Below are 14,731 nucleotides of genomic sequence, written 5' to 3'. Positions count from 1 at the left end.
TGGCTTACACAGGCATGCACACACTCACACAGGTAGGGACACACACACACACACACTCATACAGTCAGTCTAAAGAGACATGAGAGTTTGACAGTGAATCCCATCAACTAGGGAGTTCTCACAGGATGGTGGTAGAATTCCACACCTTCCCTCTACATGTGATCACTCCGGGATACTGCTCATTAGGCCTCAACTTCCTGCTCCTTAGGCACCAGGGCTGAAGGCTCAGGGAACTGGCATCCCTGGTTCCACAACACTCCTCCCTGGGAACCTCAGGTAGGTACTGGCTTACAGCAGCGATAGAAGCCATGTTCTGGGTTTGAAACCTGACAAGTTCTTGGTTCTTGTACACCAGACAGCTTATATGCTGTGGGTGGTGAGTCCTGTCTCGATAATGAATCCTAGCTAAAATATTCAAGGAACTGCAGCTTTTTTCTGGGCTCAGAGAAGTTTAGCAGATTGTTTGCAATTGCACAGCAAATTCATAAGAGAGCTGTTCCGTGAATTTAGTTTTATTTTGTGTAAGTTATATGAAGATTTGTGTGTGTGTGTGTGTGTGTGTGTGTGTGTGTGTGTGTGTGTGTGGTGTGACAGAAGAGGTTGCAACTTTCAGGAGTCAGCTCTCTCTACCACATGTGTCCTGGAAACCGAATGTGGGTTATCAAGCTTGGCTGAAAGTATCTTTTTCCTGCTAAGCCATCTCGTCTGCCCTCTCCACTGTTTTTCAGCCAGGATCTCTCACTGAACCTGGGACTCACCAAGTAGGTTAAGCTAGTCGGCCCACAAGCCCCAGGAATCCTGGTCTCTATTTGCCAGACATGGAATTACAGCTACATTACCATGCCCAGTTCTCTGCATGGGCACTGGGGACCCAAACTCATGTTCTCATGCTTGTGCCACAACACTTCCCCTTCAGCCATTTTCCTGGTTCATGGTGCTGGCTCTGAGACTTGGGTCTGCCTGGTTCCATAGGCACAGCCGACGTGGGAACAGGTGACATTCTTTAAATGATTCCTTTAAGCATGGGACTTGCTAGTTTACCCAGCATTCTTCAGTGAGCACCATCCCCACTGCTGAAAGACAGCACTGAGCCAGGGAAAGGTGGGAGGCTCAGGGCAGGCCAGGAGCAGACTCTTTTGCTTGGGGAACTTCCTTCCTGTGGGAGAAGCCGCAGCCTCTGCCACCCACACTGACTACCCTTGGGTTCTGTTTGGAGCTGCCAGCTAGCTGTTCTACATAACTCAAGCCTATATACGCATGTTCAGAGACCAGAGCACAACCTCAGCCATTAGCTCTCGACATCATCCATCTTGTTCTTTGATACAGGCTCTCTACCTGACCTGCTGCTCACTTGGGATAGGGTGGGGGACGTGGCAGGCTGACTGGCTAATGAGCATCATCCACCTGTATCTCCCAGCGCTGGGATTTGAGGACACTCCAGAACACCCAGCCTTTTTATATGGGGTCTGGGGATTGAACTTAGGTCCTGATACTTGCAAGGTAGTGAAGAACAAGGCACTCTGAGCAAAGTAGCCAACATCTTCAGCAGATCAGCTGTTCCTGATAGCAAGAGACCATCCTTAGTGCCCAGCTCTGAGCTCGTGTGACCATATTCAGTAATACAACAGTCATCAGTATCTCCCTTATGCAAATGCATAAGGGGAGGTAAGCACAGCTTGAATGACTGTTCTGCCATTGTACAGCTGCCATGAGGACCAGATATGAGTTGCAGCAAACTTTGTACCCCCTCTATCTGCATCTTAATCATCATGACCTGCCACAGGTTCAACAGAGACAAGAGAAATGAGCTTAGGTCTCACTGGGATGCAGTGAACATGCATGCACACACATACACACACACACACACACACACACACACACAAAGAGAGAGAGAGAGAGAGAGAGAGAGAGAGAGAGAGAGAGAGAGATGTATACATGGCACACACACATACATGTGCATACACACACACACACACACACACACACACACACAGAGTGTTGTTTGGAAAGCTTACTGGTGTGCTGCAAAAAGGCACCTCCAGAGTAATTGTGAAAGTGTTTGAATTTTAATTGTGTTTGCTGTATATGTATGTGCACATGTGATGGTGTGCATACCTGTATGTGGATGCTAGAGGATAACTGTGGGAGTCAGTTTTCTCTTCTCACCATCTGGATCATAGAAATCAAGTTCAAACTGCCAGGTTTGGCTACAAGGGCCTTTACCTACTGAGCCATCTCTCTGGCCTTCCATCTTCCATCATACTGTTTAAAGTAGGATCTCTCTCTCTTTCTCTCTCTCTCTCTCTCTCTCTCTCTCTCTCTCTCTCTTTCTCTGTCACTCTGTCTGTCTCTCTCTCCCTCTCCCTCCCTCTGCCCCCCCCATTGCACCTGGGGCTCATTGATGTGGCTAGACCAATGGGAGCTTCAGGGATACCTGTTCCTGTCCCATCATTTCTTCAGTGGCAGATGTTACAATGACACCTGGTTTTCATTGCTGCCATTGTTTTTCAGTAGGGTCTGGAGTTTTGAACCCATGTCATTATGCTTGCCCAATGAGCACTTTAATCTTCCCAGCCTACTTCCTAAGCTTTAATATGCTCTAAATCACAAAGGGACCTTATTAAACTAGAGGTTTGGATTTGGTCTGTGTGGATGGGACCTGGGCTTCCAGGTCATGTTACAGATGCTGATCCAAGGGCCCCACTAAGTCTAGAGATGAACTCAGCCTGAAGTGGGTCAGAGGAAGATTTTTGTGTGGGCTGGTGAAGTCCTCGGATAGCTAGGTGGATCTGGATGGATGCAGGGATTGAGAAAACATCAAGAAGGAAGACAAAAGGTCCATTTCAGTGTTATCTAAGGGCCTGGGGACACGGAGGGTCTTTCCCAAACTTCTTCAATTCCCCATAACAGGGAGCTTCCCCACACAACAGCTTTACATGTGAACAGCCTGATATTTAAGCAAAAATCAATTCTACACTAAGGAGCAGCCTGGTCCCCACAGTCAGGAAACATTGTGCAAATTGAAGAATCATTGCCAAAGGGAAGTTGTGTGCATCTCCAGCTAGCCGCCGCAGTTAAATGGGAGCCCTGCTTCCTCCTGAGGGAGCATTTCTGCTGGCTCCAGGGCTTTGGCCACCTATAAAGCTTAGCAATGGGAAGTAAAGAACCCCTCAAAGAGGAAGACTTCTTGGGCAACACAGAAGACAGAGCTGATTTTGACCAAGCCATGTTCCCTGTGATGGAGACCTTCGAAATCAATGGTAAAGTATGACTCCCTTGTAATGCAGGTGCCCAGAAACTTAGTCTGTTGGTGGGAAGCAAGAAGAGACAAGAGCAAAGGAGGGGTAGGCTGGGACCCTGGAGCATTTTCTCCCTGGCTCTCACTCACTAAACTCTGTCCATCTGGACTTTCTGGAAAGCTGACCACAGATGCTCTGCTCTTGGTATGGAGTCAATTTTTGCTTACGATCTGGTCCTTTTGAAACACTTTCCATTGTCTGGTGCTTGTTAAGGAATGACCCTTCATTAATGAACATCTTATGAGTCCACAATGCAGTGTGTATTGAGATGAAAATACAAAGCAAACACTGTGAAGAAGTCTCTGAGGGCCTGAGAGCCAGTTCACACGGTAGAGGGCTTTGGAGCATGCAGGGTTCAGTCTGTGGCAGAGCATAAACAGGTGATACATGCCTGTGACCTCAGCTGTGGGGAGGCAGGGGAGGAGGGATGAGGAGTGCCAAGCCATCTTTGGCTATTCGGCAACTCAGGGGCTCACCTGGGCTCTGTACAGTTCTGTTTCAAAAGGAAAGTCCACAGCACTGAAACCAAAGCTGTCTATATATTTGGATAGAAGCCCTGTTGACCTGAGAGCACACTCTTCGTCTTGTTCTCTCTGTCTTTCTCTGTCTCTGTCTTTCTCTGTCTCTGTCTCAGTGTCTCTGTCTCTCTCATTGTCTCTTTGTCTCTCTGTGTCACTCTTCTTTCTCTCTCTCTTTTTCTCTCTCATTGCACCTGGGGCTCGCTGACTGGCTAAACCGATGGCCAGGGATGTCAGCTAAGATAGGCTCTAGTTTCTCTGGCTTCTTTATCAGTCTGACTCAGATGGAGCACAACCTTCAAATATTTTTAAAAAATGGATTACAATTGTGTGTGTGTGTGTGTGTGTGTGTGTGTGTGTGTGTGTGCACGCGCACATGCATGTGACGGTGCATGAGTGGAAGGCAGAACAACTTTAGGAATCAGTCCTCTCTTTCTACCCTGTGAAATTCTGGGATTGAATTCCCAGCTGGCCAGACTTGATGGACTGTGCTTCTATCCACTGAGCTATTTCACTGGCCCTGGAAAACCGTTTCTTACTCTCTTAGTATTGTATAAGTGATGTATCTTTTGCATCTTCAGGAATTTGTAGCATTTAAAGTCAGGGGTGGACTTGTTCGCCACTGGAGAGCTCCGATTTCCCTTTCTAGAACCATCTATGGGAATCATCTTTTGCAGTGATCAGCTGGAGTTAGAGGGAGTTGAGCCACCCAATGTGGGTGCTGGAATACAAATTCCGGACTTCTGATAGTGCAGTCAATGCTGTTAACCACGAAGGCATGTCTGCCGCCTCTGTGCCTGGCTTTTTCACATGAGTTCTGGAGATCAAACTCAAACTAAACAAGGTATCACTGGCTGAGGCTGAAAATTTCACAGGACATCATGGATGTAACCAGGGGTGGAGCCTGAGGTCAGAAGTTATGCTCCTTCTAATGTTGATAGGATGGAAGGAGCTGAGCTAGGAACAAAAATGAGACAGTGGATGGAGGGGAGGGGTGACACATGTCCTGGTCTCACGCACGCGCGCGCGCACACACACACACACACACACACACAAGGATGTAACTCATGCTGTCCTTCAGAACTGGGAGGAATAATGGAATAATCAGTAGAATTGAGGGTGGGATGAAGGTTTTGAACCCCATCCTGAGGTTAGTGGGGAGGCTGGAGGTTGAGTGCTCTGGTCTGTAGCTGAGGTTGCTCACTCTGGTAGGTAGAGAAACTGGTGGAGAGAGTAGGTGAGAGCCAGGGTGCTCCGCAGCAAGAGACGACCAAGGCAGTAGCTAGCTGTAAAGAAGCAAAATGAGAGTTGTGGAGAGCTTATCTAGTTAACTGGTAAGTTCTGTGTTCAGTGAGAGACCTTATGTCAGGAAATAAGACAGAGATCAATTGAGGAAGATACTTGATGTCAGCTCCTGACTCCACATACATTTGCATCCTTATGCATGCATATATCCTACAAACAGGAACACACACACACACACTTTAAAATACTGTCTGTTTTGAGTGTGACCACTAAACCTCAGGTTTTGGTCCCCTGCCTTCTGTTCTATTTGAGACAGGATTTTTGTTTTCCACTGTGTTCCCCACACTGGCTGGTAAGAGACTTTTAGAGGTTTCTGGGATTACAGAATTGTGGGATTACAGGCATCTGTTACACTATCCTGTTTTAGGTTGGGATCTGAACTCATGTCCTCAGACTTGCACAGCAAGTGCTTTACCAGCCAAGCCACCTCCCTAGTCTCCAGCACCACCACCCAAATGATAATAGAAAGGTTAAGGCCTTGTCATTGTTTGTCATAATGCTCTCCTTTGACCTCCAGTAACCGCCCCCCCCAGGTGTCCCTTCTTCTTGCTATAAAGATAATCAAAGTTAATTTGAAGACTTCTCCTGACATCTTCACCCCAAAGTCCCCCCCTCTCTTTCTCTCTCTCCCTCCCTCCCTTTCTCCCTCCATCCCTCTTTCCTTTTCTCTCTCTCCCCAACCCTCTCCTTCTCTTTCTCACTATGTAGTATTGACTGTCCTCAAACTATGTAGACAAGGCTACCCTCAAACTCACAGAGATCCTCCTGCCTCTGCCTCCCAAGTACTGGGACTAAAGGCATGAATGAGCCACTATGCCTGGCTTTTCTGCCTTCAACATCTCTAAATCTTCTGATGTTAGCATAGTGGCTTTTAAAAAAACCCTTTTTGTTGTCAAATAATCATGTAGAGACACAGAGAAAGTAAGGAAATGGTCCAAGAAGGCCTTTTGTGACCTTTCACTAAGGTTCTTTCAGGCAGAGCTTCTTGCAGTTTTGCTAAAACTCCCCAATCAGACACTGATCCACCCCACCAGCTGTGAGTACACTCACCTATGTGTATTTTCCGTCCTACAACAGGCATCAGAGCCGCAGCTAGTCCTCAGTTCCTCACAAGCAATCACTCAGCCTGCAAGGCTTCTCAGTTCCTTCTCTCCACACTTGTGCTATTTAGGGAGTGTTACATAAATCACATCGTATGTAACTGTCGACTGATTGGTTTTGAGACCAGAAAGATGGTTCAGTGAACAAAGGTAGTTGCAGCCAAGCTTCCAGGACCCACATGGTGGACGGAGAGAACTGTCCCACAAGCTATCGTCTGACCTTCACATGTGTGTCAAACACACACACACACACGCGCACACATACAATGTAATTAAAAATTTGCTTTTATTTTTTCTCTTTTTTATATGTATAATGTGTATGACACACGTGTGTGCACTAGTGTATGTGTATACATGCATGCACACATGCCATGATTTGCAAGCAGATGTCAAAGGACAAGGACAACCTCAGGTGTCAGGTCTCAGCTTCTGCCTGGATTGAGACAGGGCCTCTAATTTTGCTGCTGACGTCCAGCTTCTCAGGGATCTTCCGTATTCTCCCCTGACCCTTGCCAAAATCACGGGGTCACAACTGTGTGCTCCTGCAGCCAATATTGGATGGTTTCTGGGGGTTCTAACTCAGATCCTCACAATTTTATAGCAAGGGCTTTATCCCCTGAGCCATTTCCCCAACCAGGGCTTTCAATTTTATCACCTAGTGTAATTCTCCTGAGAGTCGCTCAGACAGGGATCCCAGAAGTTGGTTCTTATTAAATGGGTAGTGAGTGCCCCACAGTACGAATGCATGCTCATCTTCCGAGGGACATTAGGACCCTTCCATCTTTGGAGCTAATGTTGCCATAGATATATGTGAAATCATAATGGAAATATACGTTTTTATTTCTGCAGCATCTGGAGATAGACTGTTCAGTGTTTCCCACCATCTAACCGTTTGGTAAGAGCAGAGCACTTCACGTGCACAGTCAAAATGGAACACAGCATACAGATTCACAGCAGGAGCTTCAGGTAGTCCTTGGCAGCATTGCGTGACATGAGAGCACACTCAGGAAATAGTGCTCTGTCATGTGACCAAGATTTCAGCAAAACCCTGTGGATAAGTCTTGGTCACTGAGCACTGAGAGACCTTTTGCTGATGTTGATATTTTTTCCTGCTCCCGACATTTAATAGGGTCATATAGTCCACAAATTTAAAACCAATATATTTCATAACCTTTGACACGAAAGTCTTTGGAAAAATATTCACAAAATGTATCAAGCAATCTATAAAGAGAATTCCATAGGACCACAAAGCAGGCTTTATTCTAGGCATGCAAGGGTGACTTAACAATGGCTCACATGTTCCATGACGAGCTCTCTCCCAACTCCACATTGTCTCGATTACTGCATCATATAGAGTTCTTTCTCACATTTCACCCTTATTTACCAGCTTGCTTTAGTTATTCTATAGCCTAACTTTCACACATACATTTTAATATTAGCTTCTCTGTCTATTATTACATAAAATCATGCTAGAGAATTGGTAGGAGTCATGTTACCCCTATAAATAAATGTATGAATGTTTAACATCTTTACTCCATACAGGTTTAGTCTGTGAACATAGTGTAGCTCTTCACTTCTCCACTTTATTTTCCTAAAGTTGAATTTTATAATTTCCAGTATACAGATCCTAGATCAGTTTCATTAGTTTTATACCTGAATATTTTATTTCCTTTGGACTGAAATATTACCATGGGATGTTGATTTATTATTTTTCATTTGTGCCTGTGTGTGCATACATGCGTGCATGTGTACGTGCTTGTGGGTACCTACGAAGGCTGTAAGAGGCCGCTGGATGTCCAGAGCTTGAGTCATCAGTGATTGTGAGCCTCCTGGTGTGGGTGCCTGGTTCTGAGCTCTGGTCTTCTGGAAGAGTAACCAGTGCTCTTAACCACTGACCATCATCTCAGCCCAGTACTACTGTGTCCAATTTTGGTTACCAATTGCTCTTTATTAGGATAGAACAATGCCATTGAATTTTATATGTTGATCATGGATCCTACAGCTCTGATGATCTACTTATTAGTTCTGTGGATTCCTTTTGAAGATTATGAGGGACTTGTTAACTAGACATGTGCTTCTGCAAACAGAAATAGATTTGTTCCTCCTTTCAAAGCTACATCTCTTATTTCCTCTATGCTGTTTATTCATGACTGTATTAAATAAGAGGACAGGGATGAACGTCCTTCCCTTGGTCCAAGACTTAAGGAAAACTATTGTGTCTCTCACAACTATATGACACTAGCTTTAAATGTTTGCCTTTATTAGTACTGGTTTATTTTAAATTATTTACTTTATTTAATATGTGTGTGTGTGTGTTCCTGTGTAAGTATGCACACATCTATGCCCATAGCATCCATCCAGAAAAGGGCATCAGATACCCTGAAGTTGGAGTTACAGGTTGTTGTGAGAATGAACTGGCATGAACTTGGGTCTTCTGGAACAAGGGCTCTTCACTGTTGAGACAGCTCTCCAGGCCCCAGTGTTTGACATTTACACTGGGATTACAGAGGAGCATTCCTTCACATGGCATTTTACGTGGGTCCTTGTGGTCTGAATTCAGGTGGTCATGTTGTGTATCAAGTATTTTACTGACCAAGCCATCTCCCCAGCCTCAACCTTGTTCTCTCCATGTGTTACTAAGACCTGTTTTATGACCCAAGATATGATCAGCTTTGCTAAATGTTCTGGGTATGATGGAAAAGCATGTGCCTGATATTTGATCAAGTGTCCTGTTACAGTTCATCAGGTGTTTATTGATGGTATTTGATCTTTTTTGTCTGTGCTGCTTTTTATCAGTTGTTGAGAACAAGGTATTAAAATTGAAATATCTCATTATATTTATCGATTTGTATCTTTCTCCTTTCAGATTTTTGTTTCTTTGAACCAATTTTTGTTTCTTTATTTTGAAGTTCTGGTTTCTTCTAGGTAATATGTAGTTGTGTTACATCAGCTTGCCAACATCTGTACAGATCAGTAGTCAGGGATAGCTTACAGATATATCAATTATCAATATGTTAGGACTTTAAAAGATCATCTTATTGCACAATATCTATTTTTTTCTCTTGTTTTCCAATGTATTATTTGAACACATTTTGGAATTTCCTTAGAATGTGTCACGTGGAGGGCCTTTTGTCTTGGAGGTTCCTTCCTTGCTATGACAAAATTCCTTGACAAAAATCAACTTAAGAGTGAAAGAGTTTATAGTTTGGCTCAGGCTTCAGAGGTATAGAGTCCTCACAGCTGGGAAGACAGGGCAGTGGGCGGGGAAGGCACAGCAGTGGGAGAGCAAGGTGGCTCACCCACTCAGGAAGCATTTCGTTAACACGAAATGGAGCCCTGCTGTAAACCCTCAAGGCTCTCCTCGGAGACTCACTTCCTTCAGCAAGGTTCAACCTCCTAAAGGTTCCATAGCATTGTCAAAGAGCATCACCAGCTGGAGACCAGGCCACACATGTGAGCCATAGAAACCACAGCAGCTTCCTTAGAAATTTCTCCCAGCATTTTAACACACTTACACAATAGGCCACCGTCTGTTGGAATTCGTGTTTTTTTTTTTCCATGTCAGGTCAAATATAGAAAACTTACTTCAATTTGTCACTTTGAAAATACAATTATCTTAAGAATTTCCTCACCATAAATTATGTACAGTATAAAAAGAGAGTGTTTTTGTTTTCAAGCATGAAGTGAAATTTTAGAAACCCAAAGAGGTGTGTGTGTGTGTGTGTGTGTGTGTGTGTGTGTGTGTGTGCCTATTTCTAACCATTCCATTATTCTTTTTCTGTTTTGAAACTGTAGGTCTTCTATTCGCATTTCCTGTTTGGAGAAGTTCCTTCAAATTCTCTTGGTCTCCCTTTTTCTGAGAATGCCCATATTTTCTAATCACTCCTGAAGGCTCTTTTCATTCACAAGAGAATTCGTGATCAGTAATTCTTTCCTTTCAGCACACAGAACACAATGTGCCACTTGTACCCGATCTCCATGGTTTCAGATAGAGAATCAGATGTCATTCAGGTAGTATGTCTTTGCAGATAATGTGACCTTTCTAACTGTTTTTGGTACTTTTTTCTTTAGTATTTGAATGTTCTCTGTCTTTAACTTCTTACATTTGCATGTACAGTATTTGCATGTACAGTTCCTGTGTGAATGAATGTGTGGCGATATCAAAGGACAGCTCCTGGGAGTGTCAATCCTTGGGCACTAATCACCTTTTCTTTTAAAAACAGGGTCCCTCGCTTCATCAGAACCCACAAAGTAGGCTGTCACAGTGTGAAATGTCTTTCTGTCCAGTCTCCCTCTTTTATCCCAGGGAAGTCTCTGAGAACCTATGCGATGGTTTGTATACACTTGCCCAGGGAGTGGCACTATTAGGAGGTTTTTCCTTGTTGGAGCAAGAATGTCACTATGGGGATGGGCCTTGAGATCCTCCTCCTAATCACGTGGGAGCCAGTCTTCTCTTGTCTGCCTTTGGATCAAGATGTAGAACTTTTGGTTCCTCCAGCCTCATGTCTGCCTGAACACTGCCATACTCTTCCCTTGATGATAATGGATTGAATCTCTGAACCTGTAAGCCAGCCCCAATTAAATAATGACTTTTTTAAGGGTTGCTTTGGTCATGATGTCTCTTCACAGCACTGGAAACCCTAACTAAGGCAACCTACCAGAGGCTTTTTGGGCTCTTAACCAGGGAAGTTCTTCCTCAGGATCCAAACTACTTAGAAGAGACATTTTCTTTGTATGTCTTCCACCTTCAAAGAGATGAACTAGCAAATGTGAACATAAGTACTTTGTCAGCCCCTCTTCTGTCTATACAGTGAGTGAGATATACCTGCAAAGTACAAGTCCCCAGTTCCTAAACACCTGTCTTGGGTCAGATGGGAACTCTGAATTCCTTTTGGCCTATGTCAGTATGTGTGGGGTGTGTACATGAGTTTATGCACATTCACATATGTGTGGGTGCATGTCACAGTGTATGTGGACACTATACTGACATTTCCTTCACTGATCTATACTTTATTTACTGAGACAGGGTCTTCACACAATGGGGAGCTCACTGATGCAGCTGCTGACATAGTAGATGGGGGTAACCACACCCAGCCAACATTTATGTGGGTTCTCAGGATCCAGATTCTGGTCCCCACATTTGCAGGACTTTATTCACTAAGCTATGTCCCCAAGCCAGTTCTGAAAGCATTCAGAGTCAGAGCGAACACCCACAACTATACCCACAGTGGGACCTTCTCTTCTCTTCATCGTTCCCCCAAGGCTTTCCTCTGCGCTCTTACATTTATATCATTTTTCATGCTTGTTCTTACTGCCCCACCTTGACCTCTGATGCTTGGGACTCTGGCATGGATCCCCTTCCTATGCCATTGCATATCACCTCCCACACAGTGTGTGTGACTTCTATGCAAATACCACATAGTGTATAAAGAACACAATCAACTTTGTATTTTTGATGCCTTTATGTGGCTCTGGAGATTTCCTAAACAGGCAGCAAGCAACCACTGTATACATCTGTGTCGGTGGGCACAGAAGGGATGAGAGCAAAGGCACACCCTGAATGCTCACAGTGCACACCCCAGCTGGCTGGGACCTTGTAGAGCTGAGGCAAGGTCATGGTCCCCTGTCATCCCTGTTGCTCTGTTTAATAGCTTGTGCCAGACATTTTGCATGCACACACAGCTTCATGTACGTATATATACACATGTTCACATGCATACTTACACAGAGAGAGAGAGAGAGAGGCAGACAATCACACATATGCATGCATATGCACACACACACACACACACACACACACACACACACACACACAAAACCAAAGACCAAGGAAGTAAAGACACACACGAACTTCACTTCTGCATCTTACATTCTAGTGAGTTACTCAGTTCTCTGAGCCTCGTAGAGGGTTTAGGAAACAAGAACAAACCTCTTCGACCTCCCAGACTGTGTAAATGCAACCTGTAGCTTTTGTGATTTGTTTAGTGATTGGTGACTCCAACACAGACCAGGCATCACATTGGTGTTCAAGACTGAGCAAGATCTACACATCTATACAGCAGTTAATCTCAGGTGTCATTTTGTAGGTGCTCACCACCTTCCCTCCCCTTCTCTCCCCTCCCCTCCCATTCCCTTCCCTTCCCTTCCTATTCCCTCCCCTTTCCCCCTTTTCCCCTTCTCCCCTTTCCCCTTTTCCCCTTTTCCTCTCTTCCCCTTCTCCCTTTCCCTTCCCTCCTCTGCCCTTCCTTCCTCTGCCCTTCCCTTCCTCTCGATTCTCTCCCCTTCCATCCCCTTGTTCCTCCTCTTCCTCCTCCTCCTCTTCACTTCCTCCTCCTTCTTTCTTCTACTTTTCTTTGAAGGAAGCATCTCTTACTAGGCTGAGCTCACCAAGAGGGCTAGTCTGACTGGCCAGCAAGCCCTGGGGATCCTTGTCTCCTCTTCTCCAGCCACACATAATAAAGGACTAAACATGGAACTTCTTGCCTTGCAAAAACAGGAACAAGAAAGATCTGGTTGCCTTTCCTACTTTCCAGGGAGTCTCCTGCACCCCTATATGTGACCTGGCACAGACTGGCTCCTTTTCTGTGCCTCTGAAGCCATCCTTTTTCTTCTTGTATTCCAGATCCAGTGCCCAAGAAGAGAAATGGGGGGACCTTCTGCATGGCAGTCATGGCCATCCACCTGATCCTGCTCACGGCAGGTACTGCACTGCTGCTGATTCAAGGTGAGCTGCTCCTAGTTCTGGTCCTGTGTGGTTCCTCCTGGAGTGGCCACCTAAGCTCCTCTGGTATAAGGTTCAGGCTGCCTAGAGGCATTCTGAGAATACTGCTGCCCTATGCTAAGACACAGTGGTTAGATGCACCAAGGTAATGGAGGAATGATGAGTGTGTGTGTGTGTGTGTGTGTGTGTGTGTGTGTGTGTTATGCATATGAAAGCCATTTCAGATGCATTGTCCATTTTGAGACAGAGTCTCTTTCTGGTCTGGACTTCACCAAATGGCTAGATTGGCTGGTCAACAGGTCCTAGGGATCTGCTGTGGGAAGTCGATCCTGTTTCCTTTACCCACAATGCACAGAATTTGTGTTTGAACTCCGTGTCCTATAGAAAACATGGACATGTTACACAGACTATCAGAAACCCTCCCCAACATCTCAGGCTTCACTGAGACCCCTAACTGATGCTGTGGGTTCCAGTTCTCAATCTGCAGGAGCAGCTCCAGATGCTAGAGATGTGCTGTGGCAACGGATCACTAGCTGCCGAGGACAAGCCCCTCTTCTCGCTGCAGTGGGCACCCAAAACACACCTGGTACCTAGAGCACAGGGGCTGCAAGCCTTGCAGGCCCAGCTCAGCTGGGTCCACACCAGCCAGGAGCAACTCCTTCAGCAGTTCAACAACCTCACTCAAAATCCAGGTACCACCACACCCAGTGTCTGCGGTGCTGAGGATGAAACCAGGGTTACCATGCATGCTGGATGAGCATCCTACCAACTTAGCTACATTCCCACCCTTGCAGAACAGCCATTTTGACCAACACAGATTGGTCAAGGGTAAGGCTGATGTAGACCAGCAATCTGAGTATTTCTCTATTTCCTCAACTTCCAGAGGGTCCCATTCCTGGTTCGTCTAAGCTTACTTTTCTGAACAAATTCAGGTGTTATTGTTCAAGCCCCCAAGGCTAAAAGACCCATGGGGTCCCAGGCTTCCAATGCAGAGTCCTTGAGCTCTTGTTGGGGCACAGGAGCAAAATCAAGCTTCCCTCTGCACTCTGGCTCAGTCTGCAACCTTCTCTCCTTCCCTTACAGAGTTGTTCCGGATTAAAGGTGAACGAGGCTCTCCAGGTAGGTTCACCTCCAGTCTAACCCACTCTGCCCTTCCCTAGAACTTTCTCTGGAAGGCTCCTTAGCTTCGAGCTTTCTATGTTTTTTCTAAATGCAGCTCACTTTCCAATGGATCTGGTCAGTCCATATGCTTCATAGGACCCCTCTCTACCCATGACAGAGTGAGGATACCCAGCTCAGGACCTCTGCCTTCCCCTGAACCAAACGATTGCCTTCTCCCTCCAACCTACAAATGTTGTCATCTTCCTAGGATAGTATGTGACCATACCTATTTCCTATCTCCTCCTCACATCTTGCCCAAATGTCCCAGGCTTCCAGAACGTTCCTTCTCTCCCAGAAGCACTCCTATCTAGTGTCTTTGATTAGCTTGGTGTTGGTACAGGTCTCATGTCTCATGTGTTAGGCTTGGCTCTCCCAGAGGGCCGTAATGACAGCAGTGCTGTGTGCTGTTGACACAACTCTCATCTCAAAGGGAATAAAAGACTGTTTATTCTGAAACCAAATATAAATGGTGGTAGCCCAGATACATGGACTCAGGTTATCTTACAAAGCCTGTTTTGGTGTGATAGGTTTCCTGAAATTTTGGTAGTAACAGAACAAAAGAAAATCATAAATTAAGGTACTTTAAAAAGTACATTGGTTGGAACATCAAACAGGTATGGAAAACTA

At 45.3% G+C, this 14,731-nt stretch overlaps 1 protein-coding gene across 1 annotated transcript in view; it reads left to right on the top strand.

Moving 5' to 3' along the window:
- Window positions 1-2,904: 2,904 nt before the first annotated feature.
- The window catches only part of Marco (macrophage receptor with collagenous structure), a 30,367-nt gene continuing 18,540 nt past the window's right edge, over window positions 2,905-14,731 (top strand). The window contains exons 1-4 of the mRNA XM_029481907.1: window positions 2,905-3,260; window positions 12,845-12,946; window positions 13,417-13,635; window positions 14,027-14,062. Of these exons, the coding sequence (XP_029337767.1) occupies window positions 3,152-3,260; window positions 12,845-12,946; window positions 13,417-13,635; window positions 14,027-14,062 (466 nt within the window). The 5' untranslated portion in view covers window positions 2,905-3,151. The remainder of the gene's footprint in view (window positions 3,261-12,844; window positions 12,947-13,416; window positions 13,636-14,026; window positions 14,063-14,731) is intronic.

This window comes from Mus caroli, chromosome 1 (genome assembly GCF_900094665.2).
Source record: "Mus caroli chromosome 1, CAROLI_EIJ_v1.1, whole genome shotgun sequence".
Lineage (NCBI taxonomy): Eukaryota > Metazoa > Chordata > Mammalia > Rodentia > Muridae > Mus > Mus caroli.
Note: the sequence above shows the minus strand (reverse complement) of the source record. Positions and strands in the feature narration are given on the sequence as shown.